Source organism: Choloepus didactylus, chromosome 17 (assembly GCF_015220235.1).
Source record: "Choloepus didactylus isolate mChoDid1 chromosome 17, mChoDid1.pri, whole genome shotgun sequence".
Taxonomy (NCBI): Eukaryota; Metazoa; Chordata; class Mammalia; order Pilosa; family Megalonychidae; genus Choloepus; species Choloepus didactylus.
Window position 1 is genome coordinate 21,405,766 of NC_051323.1, and position 26,304 is coordinate 21,432,069.

General features: G+C 46.0%; 1 protein-coding gene across 1 annotated transcript in view; it reads left to right on the forward strand.

The window, feature by feature from the left end:
• The window catches only part of TGFA (transforming growth factor alpha), a 106,040-nt gene extending 89,297 nt beyond the window's left edge, over nt 1–16,743 (forward strand). The window contains exons 5-8 of the mRNA XM_037806610.1: nt 707–824; nt 10,351–10,500; nt 12,950–13,059; nt 15,051–16,743. Coding sequence (XP_037662538.1) covers nt 707–824; nt 10,351–10,500; nt 12,950–13,059; nt 15,051–15,058 — 386 coding nt within the window. The 3' untranslated portion in view covers nt 15,059–16,743. The remainder of the gene's footprint in view (nt 1–706; nt 825–10,350; nt 10,501–12,949; nt 13,060–15,050) is intronic.
• The last annotated feature ends 9,561 nt before the right edge of the window (nt 16,744–26,304 follow it).

The following is a 26,304-nucleotide window of genomic DNA, read 5'->3' on the forward strand; positions in this document are numbered from 1 at the left end:
TCCCCCGACTTTGCCTCCGTCCCCCTCTCCGCCTCACAGTTTCTTAGTGCTGGCTATGCTGCTCCTCAATGGATTTCTTTGCTTTAAGTAATCATCACAGCCCTGTCATTCCTGATCCCACCACCCAAGAGAAGCCCTGCTTCCATTTTAGTGTCTCTCTCCCCATACTTCCTAAGGAATGCATTTCTGTTTTGTTTTGTTTTGTTTGCTGGTTTTAAAGTAAGTCCTACCATATAGGCGATGTTGGAAACCCACTTATTGCACTTAAGACATATCATGAACATCTTTTTGGATCATTAACTGTTCTTCTTCAGCATCAATTGAACGTTTACATAATACTCTTTTGTACCTCTCTTCTGGTTTCTTGCTTTTAAAGCAGATTTCTATGAAAGCTATCTTTAAAAATGATCACTATCTCTTTGTAAAAGTAAAATTGAGTAGCTGTCAGATAGTAGGCTTTAAATAGAAAAAGTCCCTGATTATCTTTTGATTGCATTGAATCTTTTGGAGAGATGTTGTTTTCATAAAGAAGGAAAGAAAAAAAGAAATCCTCCCTCCCTCCCTCCCTTCCTTCCTTCCTTCCTTCCTTCCTTCCGAGCAGTGCACGCTGCAGGAGCCTCAGGTCCTGGGCTGGCCGTGGGGGTGGGGGGCCGCAGACCTCAGCTATGCCGTGCACCTGAGCCCAGTGCCTTTTCTCTCCCAGCAGACCCGCCCGTGGCCGCAGCTGTGGTGTCCCATTTTAATGATTGTCCAGATTCCCACAGTCAGTTCTGCTTCCATGGAACCTGCAGGTTTTTGGTGCAGGAGGACAAGCCAGCATGTGTGTAAGTGCCCCCGGTCTCCTTGGGTCCTGGGGCTGAGGGTGGCCCCGCAACCACTTGAAAGAGCATTTCCCTCCACAAGGCGTGTCAGAGGCCCCTGAGATCCCAGGGAGCTAACAGGTTGGAGAATCAGAACCGCGGGTTTGAGGAACATCTCCCTCAAAATGAGTTGATTAAAAATCCAGGTTCCAGGCCCCAGCCCAAAGCCACTGAGACAGAAACCCTGGGACTGGAGCCTGGGGATCTACATTTTTTAACAAGCACATCAGGTGGCTCCTGAGTTCATTAAAGTGTGAAAATTCCGGGATTGGAGTTTAATTCACTACTTAGAATTTCTGCAGGGCAAGACACCGTGCTGGATACCTTTCGGAGTAGCCAGTCTCTAAGGTAAGGGCTCTGCCCTCCAGCATCTTTACAGTCTATCAAAATAAGCTAGAAGTGCATGCAAAACGTTAGTTACATAAGTGGTAACAGAACAAGGAGCAGCTTATAAATAAAGATGCCTGCACGGTGCGGCGGGTTTCCCAACCTGGCCAAGCATCAGCTCCCTGGGGGCTTCTTAGAGAACAGCTGAACCCCACCCTGACCTTTGGAATTAGATCCAGAAACAGGACCCAGGAATCATGTTTTTTTAAGAGCCACTGGTGATTGCCATGGTCATCCGTGTCAGGGAAGAGAGACTTCCCATCTGACACTTGAGGAAAGCTTCCCAGAGCAGGTGGGAACTTAGACTGGGCTTCTGCAGGGTTTGATGGTGGGAGAGGGTGCTGAGAGGTTATTCCCAGCCAGGAATGTCTGGGAACCTACTGTCAGTGCAGCTACTACAGGGAGGACTGGAGACAAACAGGAGGACAGAGCCTGCTGGAAGCGATCCTTTGTTCTCTGGGCAGTGGTTGCCAGGTAGGTTTTGGAAAGGGATGTTTTGAGGATATTAACCTGTCCGTAATAGAATACCATGAGGTGGACTTGAACTCAACCTTTTGATGTGTTGGCACTGTTGACATTTTGGTCCAGATAATTCCTTGCTGCCAGGGGCCATCCTGTGCAACCTGGGATGTTTAGGCATATCTACCACTAGAAACCGGTAGAACCCCCAAACCCTAGTCACGACAACCTAAAATCTGTCCTTTCATGTGGTCAACCTAATAGTACCAGTAAATACAAATGTTAATAAAGGCTAGCATTTATTACCCTTTTGCTTCATGCCAGCCAAGCACAGTTCTAAGTAGCATCCGTGTGTTAACTCATTTAATCTTTGTAACAGCCCCTGAGGTAGGCACAGAGCTTAAACTCCAACCCAGACTCCTGACCTGTAGCCCATCAGCACGATGCTTAAGGACAGACTGGGGGCCAGGAAAGGCTACAGCAGCAAGCCCTGCAAAGCTGGGGGGGTGGGGGGCAGTCCTGGGGGGCAGCAGTGTGCCCCTGGGCCAGCCTGTTGGGGTGCCTTAGAGCCTCCTGAGTAGAAGAGGGAGAAGCCCCCAGGCCACCTCCCTCTGGGAGGAACCCTGTGTGAGGCCCCAGGTCATGTCTGCAGAGCTAAGAAACACCCGCTCCCAACCCCGCAAATACCAAGCACAGTGATGATGATAATGATAGACACTGTCATTATCATTATCAGTCTTAATAAAATATGCTAGCATGTATTTTACACTGGGCCAGCCCCTTGGGGACTGACAGGGTTGTTTTCCTTAGTACCCCCATGTTGTTGGGGAGAAACTGTTTGCATCCAGACTGGTCCAGAAGGAAGTTTTGCCTCTCCCTCAGACCCAAGGAAGTCTCCCACACCTCTGGGCAGCAGGCAGAAACATTGTCACCTCCAGCAGGGCCTGCACTGGGACCTCAGTCTGGCCGGAGCTGTGAATTCGGAGGGTCCCCTTTGGAGAGAGAGGGCGAGTCTCTGTTAACCTCTGATCCAAAGAGAGTCAGTGGTTCTGTTTTTCCTCCTCAGGTGCCTTCCCCACCAGAACAGGGGCTGGTGCAAACTTTCTGAGATCTGGCAGCCTTGAGCCTGGGTCACCGGACAAGCCAGAGAACGATCTGTTCTCTGGCCAAGGCCACCCACCAGCTGAGTGTGGTGACTGCTCTCGTTCTCCTTGTTGCGGATCCCAAGCCCTGCTGTTTCCTCAGAGAAGATAATTACCCATTATAATTTGCACACTAGCACACTGTTGCATTTCGATAATCAGAATGATTGGCTGTCTCTCTTCCCGTTGACACTATAAATATTACTATTAATCATAATAGTAAGTGCTCAGTAACAGCTGTAGCTGTGTGCCAGGCCCAGAGCCAAACATGCCTCAGTCATTGTCCTTACAACTACCCTCTTTATCACCACCCTTATTTTACAACCTCTTCGCCTCAGTTTCCCCACTGGGTCCTTGGCAGGCCAGGTCTGGTATCCAGCCCACAGACACGCTGGATGTGGAATAGATGAGCCACATTGGTCTTCATTTTGTTTTGTTTTTAATTGTCAGCATTTTAGAAATCAGCTTTCATGTTTCCATCCAGATGCCCAGGTTCTCTTGAACAAAAGTGAAGGATGGCAGTCCCAGGCCTGAACTCCCAAATGCTGCCCCTCGACTGGGACTCAGCTGTGCCCCCCAAACAGGGCATGCCCTCTCCAGTCTCCACCGCTCCCCAATATGCCCCAACACCAAAGCAGAATGTGGGTCCCTGTCACCTTCTTTCTTCCATCACTGTTTTGCTCCCCAAGGCCCCCTTAGCCGCCCATGCACCCCTGAGGGCATGGGAGGGTTCAGCCCCTGGGCAGGGTCTTTGCAGGCCCCCCTGAGGCAGGACAGGGCTGTGGGTGTCAGAGGGGATGTCGTACCGTCTGCGCAGAGCTCTGAGGACGCACAGAACAGTGGGCAGAGCCCTCGGTGGTGGTGGGAATCTAGATTTGCTCCCCTCACCCCCTGCCGTCCTGTGAGCTCTGAGAAGAGAGGACCACGCCTTGTACCTTTTTGTTTTTATGGGACCCAGAAGAATGTGCTAAGTAATTAGTCAATGCCCACTAGACCAGAAACTCAGAACATGCTATTCCTCCTCCTGACAACCTCCCCAGCTTCGGGGAGCTGACACGACACATTCTGATCAATAAAACCAACATACCTTGAGAGAGGCCCCAGCTGTCAAGGCCTTATAAAGAAACTCCACAGAGAGCCAGATGCTGGTCTCAAAAGGGTGAGCTCTTTCTAAAATAGTGTCCGTCTTTAAGCTTTGTGTTCCACAAGAATAGTCTTTAGGTTTCCCGAGAACTTAAACCATCTCACACTATAAAATGCAGGGGAAAAGAAAAGTTAAAACAAATAACTAGTCAGAGGTAGCCAAAGGTAGAGGAAATTATCCTGAAACATTTATTTTAAGCTTCAGATGACCCTAGGTTGTAATTTATGTCTGTCTTTAGGAAATCCCCAGTAGTCCTGAACTACGTCGGAAAACAATTGGGAAAACGATGCCCAAAGGTAGTAAAGCTATAGAAGGGTGAAGCCAGGCTCTGTGCACCAATATTTTCCCTGAGAAGGATTCCCCAGTCTGCCCGTCTGCTGCCTGCAGAGCCTTCAAACAAAGGGAAACAGTCAAAGGAAGCCCCCCGGGTGACAAGTTTTAAGGGTTCCAGTGTTGGCAACCAGTTTGAAGTTGCTCACCTGTCCAAAATGTGGCTAAACTCTCTGACTTAACTTTCCCACAGCCAAGTGTGAAAACAAATTGCTGTCAGACAAGGAAAACATTCCACCTGGCTCTGGCCACATCACATTCCAGTGCAGCTCTTAAAAGATCCGAACGCTTCCATCGGTGCGTGAGCCGGCTGTGCCCAAGTGACCCAGGCCAATTTGCTTAATTTTTCCAGTTGGGGAAATTTCTTCCTAAGAAAAAGACTACATTTAAAAATTTTAAAGGGCACTGTGAACCAGGTGAAATAGAAACTTAGGGAAGAAACTGAGCATTTGACAGGACTAGAGCACCCTTAAGCCCTTGGCAGAGGAGAAGACAAGGCATTTCATAGGTAATTTAATAAAATGGAGAGAGAGGCCTAGAGCCACAAAGTTGGCTCCTAAGAAAAGCACCAAAGCGACCTCCAAACGTAATTAGTAACAAAAATTAAAAGGCCCCAGTGGGCCTATGTGCCTCTTATCCCCAGCCATAAATGGTTGCTTTTGCATCTCAGACAACCTCCTTGTCCCTCCTATGCAACACTCTCTTTGACACTTTTTGTTTTTGTTTCCGTTTGAGGGAAATAGCCAGAATGTAGTTCTGGAGCCACATTTTCAGCATTAAGAAGACAAAACAGCGTTCCAGAACCTTGGGTCACGAAACTCACTCTAGATAGATGAAATTGAATGATCAAATGAAATACCAAAATGTTCAGCCATACACATTTCCCATCCCCCGTTGTGATAAAATAACCCCTACTTTGTTCCGATTCCTTTCTTAAACTGGGGCGCAGCATCCTCCTGCTTTCACATCTGCTGTGAGGCAGCCATTTGACAGCCACCACCCTGGGGAAATGCCCAGAGAGAAAGGGGCGAGGGAAGTGGCGGGCTGAATTTGTTGGCCCTTGACTCTGTGTTACGTAAATGGTAATTTACCTCAACGGTTCTCAGCCCTGGCTGCACATTAGAGTCACCCGGGTGCTCAGACCCATTGGCTGGACATCCCTGGGGGTGTGGCCGTAGCATCGGCATTTCCCAAAGCGTCCCAGGTGGCCCTTACCTGCAGCCAGGTGGGAGGCTCTGCCAACCAGAGGGAGGAGACTGCAGCAGCCGGGTCTCAGGAGTCATTTGCAGCCAGGTGAGGTGAATCTTCCCCCTTCTTGTGGGATTTGTGCCTGAAATAATAGGCATCATTAATCTAATATTAGTGGAGGCTTGGGGAGGTTAAAAAAATATGTCACAAAACCTTTTCTTTTTTTTCTCTTTCATAAAGAGCAACTGAGAAGCATCCTCATTATTACAAATGTTTTATGGGGGGGCAGAGGACCCCTTACCCCCACCCCAAGGCCAGAAAGTCTAGACTTGTCATTCTTAACTTTGACTGCCCAGTGGAATCATCTGGGGAACTTAAAACTACCACTGCCCAGGCCTCACTCCCAAAGATTCTGATTCAGCTGGCCTGGGATGTGGCCTGGATATTAGGACTTTGTAAAACTCCCCGGGTGGTTCCATTGGGCAGCCAAAGTTGGGAAGCATTGGTTTCTCTGGTACAATCTCCATATGGCTCTCGACTCTGGCTTCATCAGTTTACCTTTCAGTCTTTCTTTAGAATATTCATGCTTTTCAGAGATTTTGATCTGGAAGGTCCTGGGGGAAACCTGGGCATTTGACACCAAGTTTTTGTGCCCCCCAGCTGGAGGTAAGGCCCAGTGGGCTGCTGGAGGCAAGATGCTAGGCCATGGCCTGGAGTCTCATCTCTTAGACAGCAACCCCCCACACTCTGGGCGTCTCCCCACATTGGGGAAGTTTTCATCCAGAGGCCTGTCAGGCTCCCTGACTCTGTGAGACTGGGATTTGCATATTCACAGCTGTGACCCTAGCCTAAAAGAGAGGCGTTCATGTTGCCTGAAGACTTTCCCAGTGGGCTGGGCCCACTCTGCCAGGAGTGGTTTTGAGGCAGGGCTGGTTGTGCAGGGCACAGCACACACAAATGGTGAATGTCCCTCTGAGAGGAAAAGCATGAAAAGTGACCTAGCCCAGGGGGTTATCTTCCTAAAGAGTGAAGACAGCACTGTCAGGGAGCTTCTTTGCATCCTGCCACATCAACTGCAGGGAGGCCGTTTCATGGGGCAGTGGGCAACCTGCCTTTCTTTTGTCTGATGAGGTTTGTGTTAGTCATTGAATCACTATGCTAGAGTGTCCTCCAAACCATTTGCATTGACCCAGAAAGGAAGCCTTAATGGTTAAGATCTTTGGTTTTTAAACCTCTAGAAGCTTCTATTTCCTTAACCTGTTAAACAAGGTAAAAAAATAGCATAACCTCAAAAGGCAGTTATGATTATTGGGATTAAATGAGTTAATTCACGTAAGAGTTTGGCAGAGTGCCTGCTGTATAGCAAGCATACAATAAACATCATGTGTTGTTATGTTGTTGTAGAGAAAAACAAAGAAGCCACTGGCCCCTTCCCACTGAAGTGGTTGTTTGGCTACCACTATCTTAGTTAAATGGGCTTTTGCTGGCCCCAGCATTGCTTTCTTAAATCCATGTGACTTTCAGAACCACATGGTTGCTGAAGTGTTAGAATCTTCTTCTCCCAAGGCCTGCTGGTTAGAAAAGGAACATTTCAAGCCAGGTGAAATTTTTGTGGGCTGTTTGCTCTCCTATAGCCTGGACCTTTAAAAAAATCCACACAAATTCTCATTACACTACCTTTCTCTAGGAAGAGGCAGCACTAACCCCTTCTACAGAGAAGTCTCACTGGCTTGGCTACAACTTCTCTCTAGAAATCTGAAAGTCCACCCCCCAAAAACAGGCTATTCAGTGGCTCACCAGGGCTTTTGTAGAGCTAGGTCCAGCCCTGCAGGTGCATGGAGGCTGGCTTAGGGCAAGGCTGATGAGGGAAGGGTAGCTGGAGAGGCAGGTCCAGTCCTGAGGGTGTTCAGAGGAGGAGGAGGGGTTAGGGCGAGCCATTGGAGGAGCTATGAAGAATGGATGGGTGGGTGACTGGGTGAATGAGTGAATGAGTCTATGAATTACACATTTTTTGAAAAACGTGGTCTTGGAGATAAGTCAGAGGAGAGTGAAGAATAATATTCCAGACAGAGAAGAGAGCAGGTGTTGAGACAGACAAGTGGAGGGTGGTCATTCATTCATTCATCAGTCATGCATGCAGCAGGCGTGCCCTGAGAGCCTGTGCTAGCACTTGGCTAGGTGCAACGTCGGTATTTAACACTTGGCTAGTGAGGGACAACTTGGATTAGCTGGAACCCAGACTATGGGTAATGTAGTAGAGGAGGTAGGTTAGCACACCGGGGGGTGGGGGGTGTCAAATATCAAATAGAACAAGCCCACAGGGATATCCACAATTCGGGTAGCCCCTCTGAAAGCTAGGGGAGCCATCTGGGTGCAGGGTAAAAACTTGATGGGCCGGAGGAGGGACTCTTTGTAGGTTTTTCTTTAAGCATCACAGCCTAGATTTATGCAGCGCCTGAGCTTGCTGCCTTCCAGCCTCTAGTCCGGTACATTGTCAGCGTCCCCCTCGGTGTGACGGGGCCAGTGGTGGCTTCTTTCTTTTCTCTACAGCCTACACGGTGAGCTGTTCCTTGATTTTTTTTTTTTTTTTTTTTCTTTTTGCCTTCACATAATTTTATTATTAAAACCAAGCCAAATAAAAAAAACAAAGCCTGCCCCTACCCATAGCTCCTCAGCGTGCTCCCTCCTAACCCAAGACCATGAGAATGGGATCTTTTTCCAAGTCATCTTTTTTCCTCCTCCCTCCGGGCCGCCCGCTTCTCCCTAGGTTTGTGGAGGGCCCTACCCGGCATTTTCCATCCTAGGAAAGGTTTGGCCCTCATCAGCTTCCGTACTTTCCAAAGACTACAAATCCTTTGCAGCCGTGCTGAGCCTAAAGCTTTCAAAACTTTTACCCTTTCAGGATTGGAACTTTGATAAAGCGCTTAATCTATGACACTGTAATCCAGGTCCCTATGTATAGTGCAGGGGAAGCAGCCTGGTAGATGAGAGAAAGCCTGGACCCTGAGGCCAACGTACATGGTTCAAACCCACCTCCAGTCCCTAGCAGAGAAGTGGGTGCAGGCAAATTACTTGACTTTTCTGGGAAAGAATTAAATGAGGAAGCGTATGCTGGACAGAAATTAACCCTTAACAGAAAAGCAAGTGCCTGAATACCTTTAAATAGTGTTTATAACCATTCATCTTTGGGATAAAGAGAGTCATTAAAAGACTTTTCCATGAAGCAGCATTAAAGAGAGAAAAGGTTTGTCCTGGGGTCCCAGGTCAAAGCCTTGAGCTGCAATTTTTTCCAACATCTCCTGTTGGCCATAAATCTTGAGCCAATGTATTCACTGTTGTTTTAACATTAAAATGCTTATTATTGTTTTTTTTAATACTGTGTTAAATCTATGCTCCAGAGAAACATACTGTGTTTGTCCTGTGGCCCGATGTACCCTCCTGACCCTGGGATCTGGCAGCCCAAGAGCACAGGTTTAAAGAAACAACAAATGCAAGGCACCGGGGCAGGCCCTGGCACAACAGCAGACACACAATGAAGGCTAATCCCCCTGCATCTGCCCTCATTCTTCAAAGGCTTTTTAATCTAAAAATGAAGGTGACAGGCTGGCTACTTAAACCAGAGGTGGACATGCAGATTGACCATTAAAAAAAAAGAAAAAAAGAAAAAGTTTAGCTATCATTGCTATATCTGGGGGAAAAGAAAAAAATTTAATCCAGTGTGTGATGTTTATTGCATACACGGAGCCCCCAGCCGCAGCTGGAGGCTGCTCCTCTGTGGTGGTGGCTGTAGGAAGGAGGCCACGCCACCCCAGAAGGGGGTAGTGATCAGATATTTCACTGACAGTAAGGAGTCACCCCATACAAAGGGACCTCTGTGTAAGCTGAATATTGTCTACCAAGAAGAATCATCTGCTTGGGGAGCTGTGGGGGGGGGAAGAAAATGCCTCCATCACTTCCTTATGGCTAGGACACATCCGGAAGGGCCATCACACAAGAACCACTTGGCCACCCAATGGCAGCAGGAGGCAGCGCTAGGCCTGAGCTCGATGGAAAACAGCTCAGCAGGAGGCTGTTATCGAAAGGATCGATGCCAGAAAACTGGCTACTAGCAATGCCAGTAACACTATCGCCTTGTGGCGGTACAGCACTTCACAGTCTACAGGGACCTCTTTGGTGCTCTTACCACACCTGGGATGGAGATGTTGTTGGAAAGGAAACCAGAGTTCCCAGAAGGGTCACAACTTCTCAATTGCTACAAATAGCAAGGCCGGGCCTCCTGCCCAACTGCTGCAGCGTGTGCACCCCACTTCCGGGGCACGCGGTAAACGCTAGAGGGCCAAATTAAAGTTTATGAAGAAGATAAAAAAGCCAACCACAGCCGATGTCTCCAGCTGGGTTAGCATGTTCACTTCCTCTCATCCTCAGAAATTCTGCACACACACACACACACACACACACACACACACACACACACACATTGGGTTTAAAAATAGCCTGGATTTTTATGAACTGCAAAACTGAATTGCATGCCATAAACATGTTGGCTGCCTTCTCGCTTCCCCCACGATCTGGCATAGCAACACAATAATGAAATACTCTAGCTGCACCTTTCCTCCTCAAGATATCCAGCTGATTCTTCGCCCCTACCTGTCCAGCCAGAGGTGCCTGTGGTGGGCAGGTAGGAGCTCACTGACACCTTGGTCTCAAATAGTCGAGGCTGGAGGGGCCCCTTTGGGCTCTTCCTGTGGGTTTTGGGTCCCTCCAGCCCAGCCCACCCTGAGGAGTTGGGGGAATGAGACTCTCTGTCGTGCAAGCGCGCTGACGTCCTCTTCTTCCCCAGGTGCCACTCTGGGTACGTCGGTGCGCGCTGTGAGCACGCAGACCTCCTGGCCGTGGTGGCTGCCAGCCAGAAGAAACAGGCCATCACTGCCTTGGTGGTGGTGTCCGTCGTGGCCCTGGCTGTCCTCATCATCGCATGTGTGTTGATACAGTGAGTATTTGGCGCCCACCCACCCCTGCCAGGGGCACCTGCCGTGTGCCCAGATAGAGTCACCTTGGCATGGCTTGTGGTGATGCCTGATGGGCTTCAGCAGGACGAGCCAAGAGGACGCTGGGGACTGGTGGTGTTATGTGATGGCCGTGCACCCCGGGAGGGTCCCCCACAGCAGGACTGTGCATGGCTGGAAGCTCCACTGTTGCGTTTGAAACCTTCAGAGTAGTGATGAGGCATTGCGGGTGCTCCAGGGAGAGCTGGAAATGGCTCCCAGCCTCCTTTGGGCAGTAGCAGAAGCACTTCCTCTCTGCAGAAGGCACTTGGCAAATCCTAAGGCCACATCAAGGGCTCGGAGTTGCTATTCTGACAGGCCGCAGGGCCATCTGCCTGCTCAGCCTTCTCCCCTCCTCTGCCCTCCTCATCCTCCAAAACTCAGTTTCTGTTTTGCATCTTCTAGGAAGTCTTCCAGAGCCCCGAATGACAGGGGACCTTTTTGTGTGTTTGCCCACATCTCCCTGCTGGATGGCTCTGCAGAACTAGAGGCCCTAGGGCTGTATTCCCAGCATCTGGCAGTAGTCCTGGCTTATTTCCTAGAGATAACTAAAGATATCTAAGCCACAGAGCAAGCCCTTGGGGAATTTATAGCTAATTGGAGACATGAGGAATTTACTGAACAGTTAAAGGCTGCTGGTTTGTTCAGGATAAAATCAACCCCTGGCAGATTCAGCAAGTGGACTGGCCCTTCCCGTGAGGACTGGAGTAATTGGCTGAATGTGAATGCAGGAAACCAACCTTTCGCCCTCCTGAGGATGCCCGGGATTCAGAGAGATAAATAAAAGGCTCTGTCTTTGTTTGTTGCTATTGGGACATCTCAGGCACGTGCTCCTGGTTCTGGTAATGAATGGGTTGCCTTTTGGAGCCCCAGCTGGTTGACAGTAGCCATAGTCTGTTCACATTTACCCTTCAGGGCCAAGCCAGCATTGGGTGCTGAGGGACAAGTTCTAAACCAGGCTACCCTTTCCTAAAACACCAAGCAATATCGGTTCCGTTCCCAGGTGTCTTAGGAAAGCGTGTTTTCAGGTAGGGACAAGCAGCTGCTAGATCAGGCAAAGGGGTCTGGAGGGAGCTGGGGCCTAGCCCAGGCTCTTCCACTCCAAAGGACCCTCCCAAGAGGACCAGAAGTGACCAGATGGGCCACTGGCCGCCCTCTCTCACGGCCAGCCAGCCGTATGTGTCGCCCTTCACTTCCATAGCCCTGTTTCTGCACAGACTATGTTCCTTCACAGGCCTCCCCAGAGAGACTCAGAGGCTCATTTTGCCAGATTCTCTGGAGACAGGAGTGAGCTAAGATTCCTAGACAGTCTCTCCCATTCCCAGGGAGGTGGCCAGACCCACCTCTCCTCTGTCCCTTCCCAGCCCATCCCTGCCAGGCTGCTGGTCAACCTTCAGCTGTGCCTTCCAGAGGCTTCATCCGCACTGGCCCTGGTTTGGTGTCTGAGAATTGTGGGGCCAAAACTGGACACTTTGGGGGATATGCCTGGGGACACCAAAGAGAAAGGGGCTGGGGAGGGGACTGTGAAATGCCACCTGGCACCAGGAGGGAAGCATGGCAACAGGTTTACTTCCTCATCTGTCTTCGAGCTCATGTCAGCCAGGAAGCTCCCCAGCCCATGGATGCATAGGCTAGATATGAGGGTTAGAGTGAGTAGAAAAGCATGCTTCCATGATGCCCCAAGGAAAACAGCCACCATTGCCTCTAGATCACTGGTGTCTTGCTCAGTGCTTTCCTCTCTCATCTGCCTTTAGGTTCCCTGGTTATTTTTTCATGCCAACTCTGAAATCTGTTCGGTCCTGCCCACAGACAGAGGCAGAAGCATTTGTAACCTTGATTCTGCAGGGCTCTGACCTCACAGAGAGGTTGGATTTTCCACAGCTAGAGAATTTTAGTTCTTGGAGAAGGATTCAAGATGCAAAGCCTTTGAGAGCTGTGACTCATTCCCTAATTCCTTCCCTGAGTCAATTCAGTGCATCCAAGTTCCCTGCTTTGCTACTGGCAATACCTGATGATTGACCCCCTCCCAGACCCTCACAGCCCTGCCAGCCTGAGGTAGTGCTTCATCCAAGTCCTGGTGGCGGTTCTGAGGCTGTTACTTCATTTACAGCACTGTCCAGCTGGTTCTTTATCGAGGAAGCAGCAGGGTGGTGGCCGGGCTGGGCTGTGGAAATGGAGCTGGTACTCTAGGGATATCCGACAGGTGGTTTTGATGTTGGCCAGAATCTGTCCTAAAGGGCCACCAGCCTGTGGGGCCCTCAGCCCCCTCTGGGTCCTGTCCCGCTGGAGGCCCCCACAGAGAGGCTAGTTTAGAGCCCAGATGCGCCCTGCGTCCTCAGGCAGACACTGCCCCAGCCAGACCCTGCCCAGACCGTGCTCTGTCCTCCTCTGCAGCTGCTGCCAGGTCCGGAAGCACTGTGAGCGGTGCCGGGCCCTCGTCTGCCGGCACGAGAAGCCCAGCGCCCTCCTGAAGGGAAGGACTGCCTGCTGCCACTCAGAAACAGGTACAGGGATGTGTTTCTCCCTTTGGGGACACACCTGGGTGGAAAAAAAGACCACTTCTCCAGGTCATGGCAGAAGTTTCTGGAGGATAAACCAAAAATGGGGAGGGGGGAGGAGAAGGCTGTTTTATTCTACCATGTCAGGTGTTTTTTACTTAGAGTAGAGCCCTTTTGTCCTTGCTGGCAATTGTGAGGCCTTTGACAAGTCACTTAACCTCTCTGAGCCTCACTTTTCTTATTCTTAAAAAGATTGTTGTGCAAATTGAGTGAGTACTGATATGAAACACCTAGTATGGTACATGACAAATTGTAGACACTCAAAAGATAGTCCTCTTTCTCTTGAGAAAGTCATTTCCTCTTTCCATCATAAATGAGGGATTTGGCTACAGAAAGTGCTAAGTACTCAGCAGACTCTAGATTCTCCGAGCCTCATTGAACTTATCCTTGTTTTATGAGTAATGTCACTGACATACATGAAGGAGATTATTGGACATCTTGGATGTGGAACCAGAATCACACCTCAGGAGCCCTCTTCTGGGTGCCACTGGCTCTGGACTTGTAGAGTTCAGTAGCTCTTTTATCCAGGCAAGCCATGAAAATCCTTATATCGACCAGCATTTCTAGGAATGATTTTGAGACAAATGTAGTCCATCATAAAGTTCCTTTTAAAAAACTAGTGGGCTGTTCCACTCTGGCGTGTCCTTCTCTAGGGAACAGTTGACATTTGAAGCTCAGGGTTGCATGGCAAGGGTAGGGAGTAAGGGAGCTGGGAAGCTGGAAACCTCACATTTTCATTCAATCTCATGATAATTGGACATGAAAGGAGCTGGAGGCCAAAGAGCCTCATTGACTTGTTCTTCATTTCAATAATCATCATAATTGTGCGTGAGTATTTCTTTTGATCTGGAAGACTCACAGCTCTGGAGGATGCTAATTCATTTAATCCTCAAAATGGCCTTAAGAGGATGACTTGTGAGTGATGTGAGTAAAGCGCATCTGCAGAAGGCCTGCCTGGGTCCCACCACGAGTCAGTGAGGTAGAGTGAGAACCGGGGCCTCTGAAGGCCCCACACACTTATCTCTTCCACTAGCTCAGGGGAACCATCCATTGAGCTCATAAAGGTAAAAATTTTTCCTCTATCTTTTACCACCAATAGAAAACTTATTTACACGTTTTAAGAGAATTCATAGCAGACGTAGCATTTGTCCATGACTCAGCGGAGTCACTGGGGATGGAGTAAGTTTCCTGCTAATGTCACTTCTCCTCCACTCATATTTGAGAAGAAGTTAGTTTTGAGCCCGAGGATGGGGCTGGCCTTCAGAGATAGTCCCCGAGGCTGATGTGAGGGGATGTGTGCTCCACCACCTCACGTAGCTCCAGTGGGCCTGCTGGACTCAAAGGACGGGAGAACCAGGGGGCTCATGTGTGAGCCTTGTTGGAGCAGAGCAGGTCCGATTCACCCCAGTCAGGAACCACAGGAGAGACAGGACCAAAAGATACCCAGGCTGAGCTGGACTCAAGGGCTGCCGAGGACTGTTTCCCTGCTGCCTCACCGCCACGGCCACAGAGGGCACCCTGAGGGCTCTGCCTGTTGAAAAATACATGGGTCTGTTCTTGTACGGCCTTAGAGGAAGCTATTCTGCACCAGCTCACGATCTGCCCACCAAGTGCCCCTTACCAGGGAGCTGCCCACAGGCTGCTTTGAATCATCTTTCGTTGAATTAAGGCTCTCACAGCAGGGCATGTCCCCCGTTCTTTTCTAATACAACACATTTCACGTTCAGTTAGCCTTTCTGGCTTCCACAGAAGCTGAAAGCACAATTTCAGAAGATGCTGCCCCTGAGGCTGAACCAGCAGAACCTGGACTTGGGCCGACTGCCCAAGAGAACCTGCTGATGGGGCTGATGCCATCTCCACATTTCTGTCCCAAGCTTGTTTTCCCAGAGTGACCAGAGTCTGGTCTACAGCGATTAACCTGTTTTCCTTCCTGCCAGTGGTCTGAGAAGCCCAGAGGAGGAGTTCAGCCAGGTGGACTGCGGCCGCCCAATGAAGAAAGGACTTCTTCCGGAAGCACCGCCAGGGATGCCTGGGTGCACAGGCAGACCTTCCCTCCTTGGCCTGAAATTGCCTGTGCAGCCTTTTTGTCTTTTGTGGGCCTTCAAAACTCTGTCAAGAACTCTGTCTGCTTGGGGTTATTTGGTGTGTCCTAGAAAAGAAGTCATCAGGCCACGATTTGAAGACCAGTCAAGAGAGAACTGCCAAGGGGTGGACTTCATGTTTACATAGACAAGGTGTACACGTCGGTCCTGGGTCTGCGTCCGGCGGTGGGCAGTTTTCTTCTGCCAGTTATGGATTCCAGGCTGTGTTTCTTTGCAATGGGACCATCTGTCCATAGCAGTATCCTGCCCAACACCAGAAGGTCTCGTCATGGTTGCAGTTTTCTCGCATCTGCCCATCAGGGAAGACGGTGGAGAAAGGGTAGCTGCTTGCTGTTACGTGCAGACGCCAGGCTTCGGAGGAGCCGTGTCCTCTCTCTCTCCGTGGAACCTCTCAACCAGCCAGCGTCTTCCACAGACACAAGGTGTCAGAGACCTTCCCAAGCTGTCGCCACCCTCGGAGATAATTTCTTATTTATTAAGTGGATGATGGTTTTATTTTTAATCTCCTAGGACAGTGTAAGACTCCTTCAGATTTCTTTGTTAATTATGAATTATGTATGAATTGTTGCCCAAAAAGTTATACTGATTAGAAATGTCTGGCGTCTTCAGGAAAGCGAACGCTAGGACAGAGCCTCTGTGGGGTGCAGGGATGGAGCCAGAGGATGAGTTACTGATGGGAGCAAAGTCTGGGGTTCAGAGGTCATGCGAATCTAAGACACAGAACAGGTAAATGCCCCAGATACATTCCGGTTAGAAAAGTTAGCAAATCCAGCAGCAGAAACCTGTCACCTGTACTGGAGAAGAAAGAAAGAGAGTGCCCATGTGATTGTCTCCGTGGGACACATGCTATACCTCTTGGTTACTAAATGTATTGTTAACTTCCTGATCAACCCTCCATGAGTGCGTTTAGAAATAGAGCATTAACAGAGAGCCACGAGCCAAATCTAAGAAACAGGGAGCCAGGCATTAATTTTCCATTTGTTGCTTCTTTGGTTTGTTGCTTTATTTTTTAAAGGAGAAATTTAACTTTCCTATTTACTTTCAAGCATTAGAGGAATATTCCCATGATATTCTCTTTTCCATTGGGGATGCCGGTTTTTTTAACAAACACACTAGCAAGCCACCTCTGCCGTGTGGGTCTCAGAGAAGAAAATGTTCTCCGGAGCATCTGGGTAACTTCTGACCCACTGGGCCTCCCCGGGCCTGTGGAAAGCAGTGGTTCCCTCCATTTAAACAGTGGGTGACTCCTCCCTAGGAATTACATTAAAATTTAAAGACAGAATAACAATGAAATAATAAATAAACTTCCCCTTATGTGAGGATGCTCTATTCACTAATATTGGAAAACAACAGATTTCTACCTATTAACCCTTCAGTGCTTCTAGCTCTTCACATCGTGAATGGGGCCTTTAAAATAGGTCAAGTTGGCTTGAAATTTCTGTTAAATTTTTCTTTCCACATCTATCTATTCCTATGAACTTTTCCCTTTATTTTTTTAGAATTGAGACAATTATATGACTTGAGTCTTAACTTTGGTGTTTTTATTTCAAGATGCTGTACCTAAGAGCAGAAATTGGATCTGTTCACCAACAGATTTCTCCAACAGTATAATTGACGCAGCTCCCAGGTTGGAATTATAAAATAAAATAGGGTTAAGTTTGCATTCCTTGGGCCTGTCCCACAGCAGTGGATATGTACGTGAAGGTTTGACCTTAGCATCTTGCTTAGAGACTGATCAAATTGACCCTGGTTTCTAAACCCCAGTTTGCACTCACCTGCCTCACCAGACTCTCCTGAGAATGTGAGATTCTGGTTCAGAGAAACTAATGAAACTGGAGCAATAGCACTTGTTTTTAACTGGAGTTCACATTTTTACTTTAGGACAATCTTTTTTCAGTCTTTTTAGAGACTACTGGAGGTCTGATTATCTTTGAAATGTGAAAAGGTTTTGTGGAAGGGGGACTTTCTTCACCTAGTGGATGGACTGATCAAGGTCCAGCCAGAAGACCTTATTGGTCATCAGCATCCAAGAACCTTTTGCGGAGGTAGGAGCAGTTGAGGATGGGCAGACAATGGGAGCAGAGAGAACCTTCTCAGTTGCCTGCTGGGACTTCAGATCTGGTGTCCACCCACGTGTCCAGCAAGTCACAGCTGCCGGTGCCTCCTTGCCTGTCCTATACTCTCGGGCAGTGAACAGACTCAAGTGTCTCCTCCCTGGAAGTGCCTTCCAGGTCAGTCCTTTGTAAACCAGCAGGTCTGATAACGGTTGGAAGCAGAATCCAAGTCCCGGAGGCCCAGCTGGACTTTTGTCTAGTCCCTACGATATGGGGTCTTGTTTCACTGGTGATTTCTCTTTTAGAAATCAGGTGACCAACAAACATTGGACCCTATGCCATTTCTTGGCAGTGGTACTTCTTCAGGTAGCTGTAAAAATGCTCCCTTTTCAGGTTAAAAGATGCATCTTCTGGTTCTGCAGATTCCTTGGGCTTCCTTGCTCTTTAGAAAGCTGAGTGTTCATTTTGAAGGGAATCATTCCGGAGGCCTGACCTGGTAAGCAGACACATACCTTGCAGTGAGAAACACTGCCATTTCCTGTGTCTCAGGAGACAGTGAAAAGGCACCAGGAGGGGGGAAAATAAAGAGGCCTCCAAAGCTGTGACAAAGCCTGGCCTGGATTCTCTCACTGCCCTGCTGGCTGAGACCTCCTTAAACATATTGACAGGAAGTATTTTCTTCTAGATGAAAATATTTACACCAGCCAACCCTGGTCTGGAAGACAGGGCCCTGGCTGGACACACATGGGCCCAAGCCAGGCATGAGCTCGCAGTTGCGTTCCAGCAGAGGCAGACAGAGTAGGCCCAGGGTCCTAAAAAAGGAGAAGGAGATAGAATTGACATTTACCCACAATGGTGAGGGAGGAGAATTTGAAGTTCTAGAGCTTCTTGGGAGACTGCTCCCATGCAGGTGGAGAAAACTGCCTGCCTGCCGAGGTTCTCCAGGGCCTGGATGAAATGGTCGATGTCCAGCCTAAAGACATGACCAGTAATTGGCATCCAAGAGCCTTTTCCAAGCTTGGAAGAGTTATTTCCAGGCATTTTTGGCAGGGAAGACTAGGGTCAAACTCTTCTCAGGTGCTCCACCCCCGACCCCTTTGTAGAATCTAGGCTTTGAGCTCTCCCAACCTGCCCAGGCAAAGAGGGTGGGATGATTAAAAAGCCTAGAAGACCAAGGGGACATCACAGAAACAAGGCAAACACACATATGTTTTTAATGTTCTAACATAAGACCTTATTCGCTCTAGCCACTGATTTTACCAGGCTTTCTGAAAGATCTAACAGTACACACACAGTACTGAAAAGTGAACCCTCTTCCTAGTATAATAGCTTACTGAAATGTTCGACTTTTCATTATCTTTATTATAACAAACCTGAAGCTTTTTTTTTTTTTAGAACTTGTTACTCTGACTTCTGTATATGTTGCACTGAAAAGGTTAATATTTAATGTTTTAATTTATTTTGTGTGGTAAATTAATTTGATTTCTGTAACGTGTTCGTGTGATTAGCGGTTCTTTTCCTTAATATCTGAATTGTAGTTATTTAAAGAGTAATGAGCAAGATAAAATGCAGTTGTGTTTTTCCAGTAATTTGCATTGCTGTTCAGTTGTACTGTACCTTGTTTGGAAGGATGAAGGAATGAACTCTTTTTTTTTTTTCCTAAAGCAAGACTGGGTCTTTTCTTTAATGGGATTGGGATGTTGCTGAGGCAAAGTACGATTCTTCTCTGCAAATGCGAGTTATGGGAAAAAATCAAATGATCTTTTGCAAAATGTGGGAATCCCTAAATTAACTATAGTTCATCCCTGCCTACTTGCAGAAACCACAGTACACACACAGTACTGAAAAGTGAACCCTCTTCCTAGTATAATAGCTTACTGAAATGTTCAACTTTTCATTATCTTTATTATAACAAACCTGAAGCTTTTTTTTTAGAACTTGTTACTCTGACTTCTGTATATGTTGCACTGAAAAGGTTAATATGTAAAGGTTAATATGCAGAAGAGGTGATAGCACAGTTTACCCCTTAGGGTTCACATTTAACAGTCATCAGAAAGTATGACCTTTAAATTAAGGCCTACATGTATTTGAATCTTCTCTACTCAGCCTGGTTAAAGGAAAAAGCAGGCTCACCCACCCCCACCTGTATCCCAAGCCACTGCCCAGTTTCTAACTGTAAGGACTTGTTCTAGAACTGTCGGCCTATTCACGTAAGCCTTGCTGCACGGGCATTCCCATGGGGGTGAGTCTCTAACAAACCCACATGTGGCCCTCATGGTGCCACCAAGTATGAGGAGCTCATGGAGAAGTGGAGAGTGACATCGTTGCTGAGTGGGGTAAGTGGGGTAAGAGCTTGGTCCCCAAGGAAAGCTCAGACCTCTGTAGGGATGAGCATTTAAGCCTGTTGTCCAGGCCCCAGGGGGCTTGGGATCTTGGGATCATCCTAACTTGCAGGAAGATGGAAACCCAGGCAATTCCTCGTCCTGAGTTCCCTGGCCTGCCATCTGTCTCTGAGTAGAGCCTTTACCCACCTCTTAGGAAAGGGAGGGAGTGACCTACTACCCATACTTTGTCTCCTCCTCATGGCCCTAGTCAATCTTCAGAGCCATCCCCTGGCTTATTTCTAACCTGTGAGATTTTCCGTTTGTCCCCCTTTCTCCTCCCTGATTTCCAAGTCCTCCTGCCGGGACCACCTGCCTGCCACAGCCTGCATCCAGTGCCTGTCTCTGGTTCAGGTCAGGTGCTCTGGACTGACTGGGGTGGGGAGGACCCATCCCAGGAAAAAGCACCTGTGACCTTTGAGCCAAGCTGGACCTTCCCCCATTTGTCCAGGTGACTCGCAGTCACCCACTTGAATCCTTGTTCTAGACTGTTTAGACCCAGCCCCTTTGGCTCCTGTTGGCCCAACTTCAGACTCCTCTGTCCTGGTGCTATATGCCCTGACTCCTGCCTGACCCTGTCTTGGGGTGTTGGAGTGTGACCCTCCCGTTGCTTCCAATGGCTCCAAGCTCCCTGCCCTGCTGCCCCCTGGAATCCCAGCACCAACCCACTTTTCCACACCCCTGAAACTCCCTCTCCGGCATACGTTCTCTGCAGGATGTGCTGCTTCCGGCAGGCCCTGAGGTTTCTGCCACAGCTTTTCACTTCCAGAAATAGAAGTGACATGCCTGTGGTCACACAAACTGGGTCTCACCCCAGATGAATTGAATTAGAATCTGTGGGGGTGGCGTTGAGGAGGTGGGGAGGAGGTCTTAGGTAAAGAAAAGGCTCATAAATAATTTTGGCCAAGCGCTAGATAAATACAAACCATCAACAAAATAACAAAACTGAGATTGCATATCAAAATTTACAGGCTGTAGCCAAGTTGATGCTCAATAAATTCTTCTTGATATTCTTTAATTAACTCAACCAAAGAGCAAATAAAAGAACTAAATGTTCAAACCCAAGAATCTACAAAAAGAACCAAGAAAATGTATAAAGAGAATAGGAGAGAAAACAACAAAGATAAAAGTAGTAATGAATCAAAAATGGAAAAAAACATTGGAATTAATAAATAAATTCAAGAGTACTTTCTTTGAAAGAAACCTCAGACAAATCTAAACAGGAAAAACATGTAAAACCAAAATTAAAAATGATGAATTATCATACTAGATAGTGAATATTTGTGTTAAAAGAATGTTAATCAATAATGTTAATAACTTTTAAATGTCATTGAAATGAGCAATTTTCTTGTAAAAACATAAATCACTGAAATTGACCCTACAGCAAGAAAACTTAAATAGTCAAAGCTCTCTATCTAGAAAAAAGTCTGAGAAATTTGTCTAATACAGCCCCCCTTTGCTTAGAAGGCTTCAGACCCAAAGTTTACGGGTGATTTTTTTTCCTCTTCTCTCCTCTCATCCCCTTCCTACTCTTTGCCAGTCCTTGGACTTCATTCAAGTTATTTCCCAGCTTCTCTTGAAAATTCAGGAGAGCTTGCACCACTACCTTCCTGCAGGGCAACCACTGACTGCAACTACACAGGATCTGCCAGCTGCACACAGACCGTATCCCTATCACTCCCTTTTAATCCCCCAAACTGAAATCAAGGGAATTTCCAGTTACTGTTATGCTTGCACTGTTGTCTTTCTTTAAATCGAGTTCAGAAAAAAAGTGAAATACTTCTACCAACATCTCCATCTCCACATTCTGAGAAGACTGCAAATTTGAAAATAAATGAGTAGAGTTCTTTGTGGCAAAAAGAATATTCCTACATGTTTCATATGCAAAATCCTCTGTTTAAAAGTCTACGGAGGAAAGAAGCAGTTATGGAGTGGCAAGGACCTCAGAAAATCTACTCATCGATGAAAGCAATAAGAATAATGGGGAAAAGGTGTCAAAATCAACTTTTTCAGAACTCCGGGAGTTAATCAGACTTACAATAATCCAAGCAGCATTTACTCCAGGAAAACGGCTGACTCTCTGTAGGAACAGTGAACTTCATGGCATTTCCCACTTGTCCTATTCCCATCCCCTTCTCCTCAGCTCTGCAGCCTGGAAAAATAGCAGCCTTGAAATCACAGAAGCTGTGCAAACCAGCAGCCCAGGAGTCACTGGACTGAAGCACTGATACATGCTACAACATGGATGAATCTTAAAAACATCATGCTATGAGAAAGAAGCCGGTCACAAAAGACCAGATATTATATTATTCTATTTATATGAAATATCCAGAATAGGCAAATCCAGAGAGACAGAAAAGAGATTAGTGGTTGCCAGCATCTGGGGAATGGCTGCTAATGGAAATGGGGCTTCTTTTGGGGGTGCTTAAGATGTTCTGGAGTTAGATAACGGTGTGAATATACTAAAAACCACTGAATTGTACACTTTTTAATGGGATGAAATTTATGGTATCCCAATCACATTTCAATGAAGATTTTTTTTTTAAAAGGACAATGAAAGACCCCATTATGAAAAAAAAAGGAAAAGATAGAATGATGACCAGCACACAGACAAGAAATCAGGTGAAAAATTCATTGACCTGAAGAAATAGATTGAAATTTCAGTTGTTTTTGTCTCAGCATTATGAAGCTAGCATTCAGAACCTACAGGACAAGTTAGGTAGCAATCATTAGATAATTTGTGGTTGCTTTTGTTGTAACCGATGGCAGCATAGATATAAATAATATCGTACATCTAACTATACTTATTCACGGAATCCAGTAGGTGTTGGTAGGTTTTGTTTTCACTTGGTTTTTTTAACGTGAGCAAAGACCTTTTGGACCTGCTTGCTCACATCAAACATAACCTCAGGAATTTAATTTTTTGTTTGTTGAGAACATTCTTGAAAAGTTTAATCTAGACAGGTCAAAATTAGTCAGCATGACCACAGTGCTGTTGTGATGTTGATGTTAGCGTGGGACTTATTATGAGACCCTGCAAGGTGGTTTCATTCAGCAAGGACACCCGATTTAAATGCATTATGTCATTCACCAGGAATCTCTTTGTTGCTAAAACGTTAGAAAGGGAACACATGATGAACGTAGTAGTTAAAGTTGGGTGCTAACTTTCCACCCCTGGCTTGGACCAGACGGTTCAACATGGCATGGTGAATTGGCCACACAATATGGTGGCTTACACAGACGTTATGTGTCTGACTGGTAACTTGATGCAAAAGTCATGTTTTGAACTGTAGGAAAAAATGGAATTGTTCATGCCATCTGTGCCAGTTTGAATGTATTATGTCCCCCAAAACACCATTATCTTTGATGCAGTCTTGTGTGCAGGAAACGTATTGGTGTTGACTGGGTTGGAGACTTTTGATCGGATGTTTCCGTGGAGATGTGATCACTCAACTATGGGCGAGATCTTTCACTGGATAATTTCCATGGCGGTATGGCCCCACCCATTCATCATGGGCCTTGGTTAGTTTACTGGAGCACTATATAAGACAGAAGGACTGAGCTTGCCACAGCCAAGAGAGACACTTTGAAGAATGCACAGTTGCTGAGAGAGGAGCTGCAGATGAGAGACTGTTTGAAGATGGCCGTTGAAAGCAGACTCTTGCTCCAGAGAAGCTAAGAGAGGACAAATGCCCCAAGAGCAACCTAGAGTGACATTTTAAGGAGGGGCTGCAGCCTGGAGAGGAACATCCTGGGAGAAAGCCATTTTGAAACCAGAACTTGGAGCACATGCCAGCCACATGCCTTCCCAGCTAACAGAGGTTTTCCGGATGCCTGTGGCCATCCTCCAGTGAAGGTACCCGATTGTTGATGACTTACCTTGGACTCTTTATGGCCTTAGGACTGTAACTGTGTAACCAAATAAACTCCCTTTATAAAAGCCAATCCATTTCTGGTATTTTGCATCCCGGCAGCATTAGCAAACTGGAACACCATCCAAGTAAAGTCCCCATTCAACTTACCAATTAAAATTGGATCAATTCTTGGTATTTTTCTTTGTCAAGACCACACCTCCGAAATGTCTTTGAAGGGCCTTCACAAGTAGATCCTCAAACCTATCATTTAAATTGTGCCTTTGGGAAGTTCATTTTGTAAGAAATAATCTGGCTCACTTTCCTACACAAAAATCAACATCTAGTAATAAAAGTGATGATCTGATGTTTATCAAATTGAAGAGGTGAAGATTCACTTCTATACATGGGCCCCTGTTATTAAATGATGAAAATGATCTAACATTGCTCAGTTGTATTTTTTTCAATTAATATTGATGGTGTGAAGAACTACAAAGAGAAGTTTTTAAAATCAGGTGCTGAAAACTAAATAAGAACATATTGGTGTACTAGAATTCAACAAGTGTTTTTGTAATGATTAATTATTTAAAAGTAAACAAAAAAAAACTGTGCAAATATTGTATCTCTGTTCAGAAGTACCCCACTTTGAAAACAGATGTTTTTCATTCTGAAAACTAAATATCACCTCTGGTTAAAGAATTCAAGACTGAATTCTGCCTTCATATCATTAGAAGGAAATAAGACCTATCTTTGAATTCTTGGTTAAGGGAAAAAATTGGAATTCATGTCCCACGAAAAAAGGAATAAGAAACTATAAGGAAAAGAAACATAGAATTGCAAAATTTTTCTTTTACTCAATTTAAAACAGTCTTCAATATCATGTATTATTATATCACATTACATACTTTTCATAGTTCAATAAAGTTTGATGACACTAAAGCAGCTGTTTATGTTTTTCTACCAGATTTGTTTCACTCAGTTCTATTGCTTCCCTCACCCCTACAGACATTTGAATTTGTGATTTCTGTCTATCCCTTTTTTTCTATGCTTGTGTACACATATAAAAATATGTGTACATGTATTTAGAATTTTTCACAAATAAGAGATCATACAATAAATGTTAATTATTCAACTTGCTTTGAACAGACCTCCAGGTCAATAGGGTGTCAATCCAAATCATTCTTTTTAATAGTTATACAATATCTTCTTGTGTAAACATACAACATGGTTGTTGATGGGCATTCCATTTGTTTTCAGTTCTTTGCTTGCAAAAACAATGTTACACATAAATTGTATATAAATCTTACACACTGGTGCTTTCATGTCTTTAGGATGGAGTCACACGTAGAAATGGCTGGGTAACAGGGTAAATGTGTGTCTGGTTAGAGGAATATTTGGCTACAGGTAACAGAAAACTCTACCAACAGAGGGTTAATTGAATAAGGATTTGTTTTTATCACAAAACAAGAGATTGGAGTTAACAAGAGATTGGAGTTGTGTAGTATCTGACATTGGTTCAGGAGCCCAAGCTCTTGCATGTTTTTCTGCTCTGCTATCCTTAGCATGTTGGCTTTTTGTCCTCTTGCTTTCCTTCTCATGGTACACAACTCCAGGCATCAATCTTGTTCAAATTCAAGATAAAGGGGAAGGGGTAGCAGCAGCCACGTCTGTGCCGTATATCAACAAAGCAAAGGCCTTTCTAGAGACCCTGCAGCAGTTTTTCCCTTTCAACTTGGAAGTGACTGAAGATATCACAGAGGAAAAGATGACTGGACTTATGCAAAAATTTAATCTTCTACATATAAAAAGAAAAAGGCAGAGAACAGAAATGTAATGCCTACTGATGTGACAAAAGGATATATGTCATATAAAGAATCCATATAAAGTAATTGAGACTACAAAGACTGGAACAGACAAATGGCAGAGTATGACTATTCAGTTAACAAGAGAAATTACTATGAGCAAACAAGCATACTGGAAAAGTTCAACCTTACTGATAATCAAAGAAACACAAATGAAAGCTAGAGCTCATTTTTTCCTGATAAAATTAGCACAGATTTAAAACAACGAAAAGGTCTGGTGCTGCTTGAGGGTGCAATGAAAATGGGCATTCTCACACATCCACATCTGGACTACACGTGGGTAAAATTCTTTTGAAAAGCAATTGGTTATCTATACCAAGAGCACTAAACAGGATTTTTTGATCCCATAATCCCACACCATCAAAAGCTAAAATTTCCAGATAATAAAACAAGCAAACAAAAAAGTTACTTCACCATTTTGTTATTTTTAAATTGGGTAAAAATCATAAATAGCCTCAGTGTCCAAAAACTGTATGGCAAAGTAAATTGTGGCAGATCACTCATGGATTATAATGCAAATATTTAAAATGATATTTATGAAGACTGTTTAAAGGCATGGGAATATATTCATGGTTTTATGTAAAGGAAAAGTTAGATTGCAAAGTTGCATGCACCGTACAACGATGAATATGTAAAACGAAGTAAATTCTGTAAATTAAATAAACACCTTGTAACAGTGACTGTCTAGACTCTAGTATAGATGAGTTGAAAATAAAATAATTTTTTCCTATCATTCTCTGTATTAACATTTATAGTGGGAAAATAATTTTTAAAATACAGTTGTTACTTGAAGGACTGTGCCTAAAAGTTGGTCCAGATTTTACAGTTAATTCCCAGGAACACGTTTTCATGGTCAAGTTCACGGACTATTGATTGAGCTTGGCTCCACCACTGTGGATGTTGGGCAGGTTGCTTAACTTCTCTGGGCCTCAGTTTCCTCA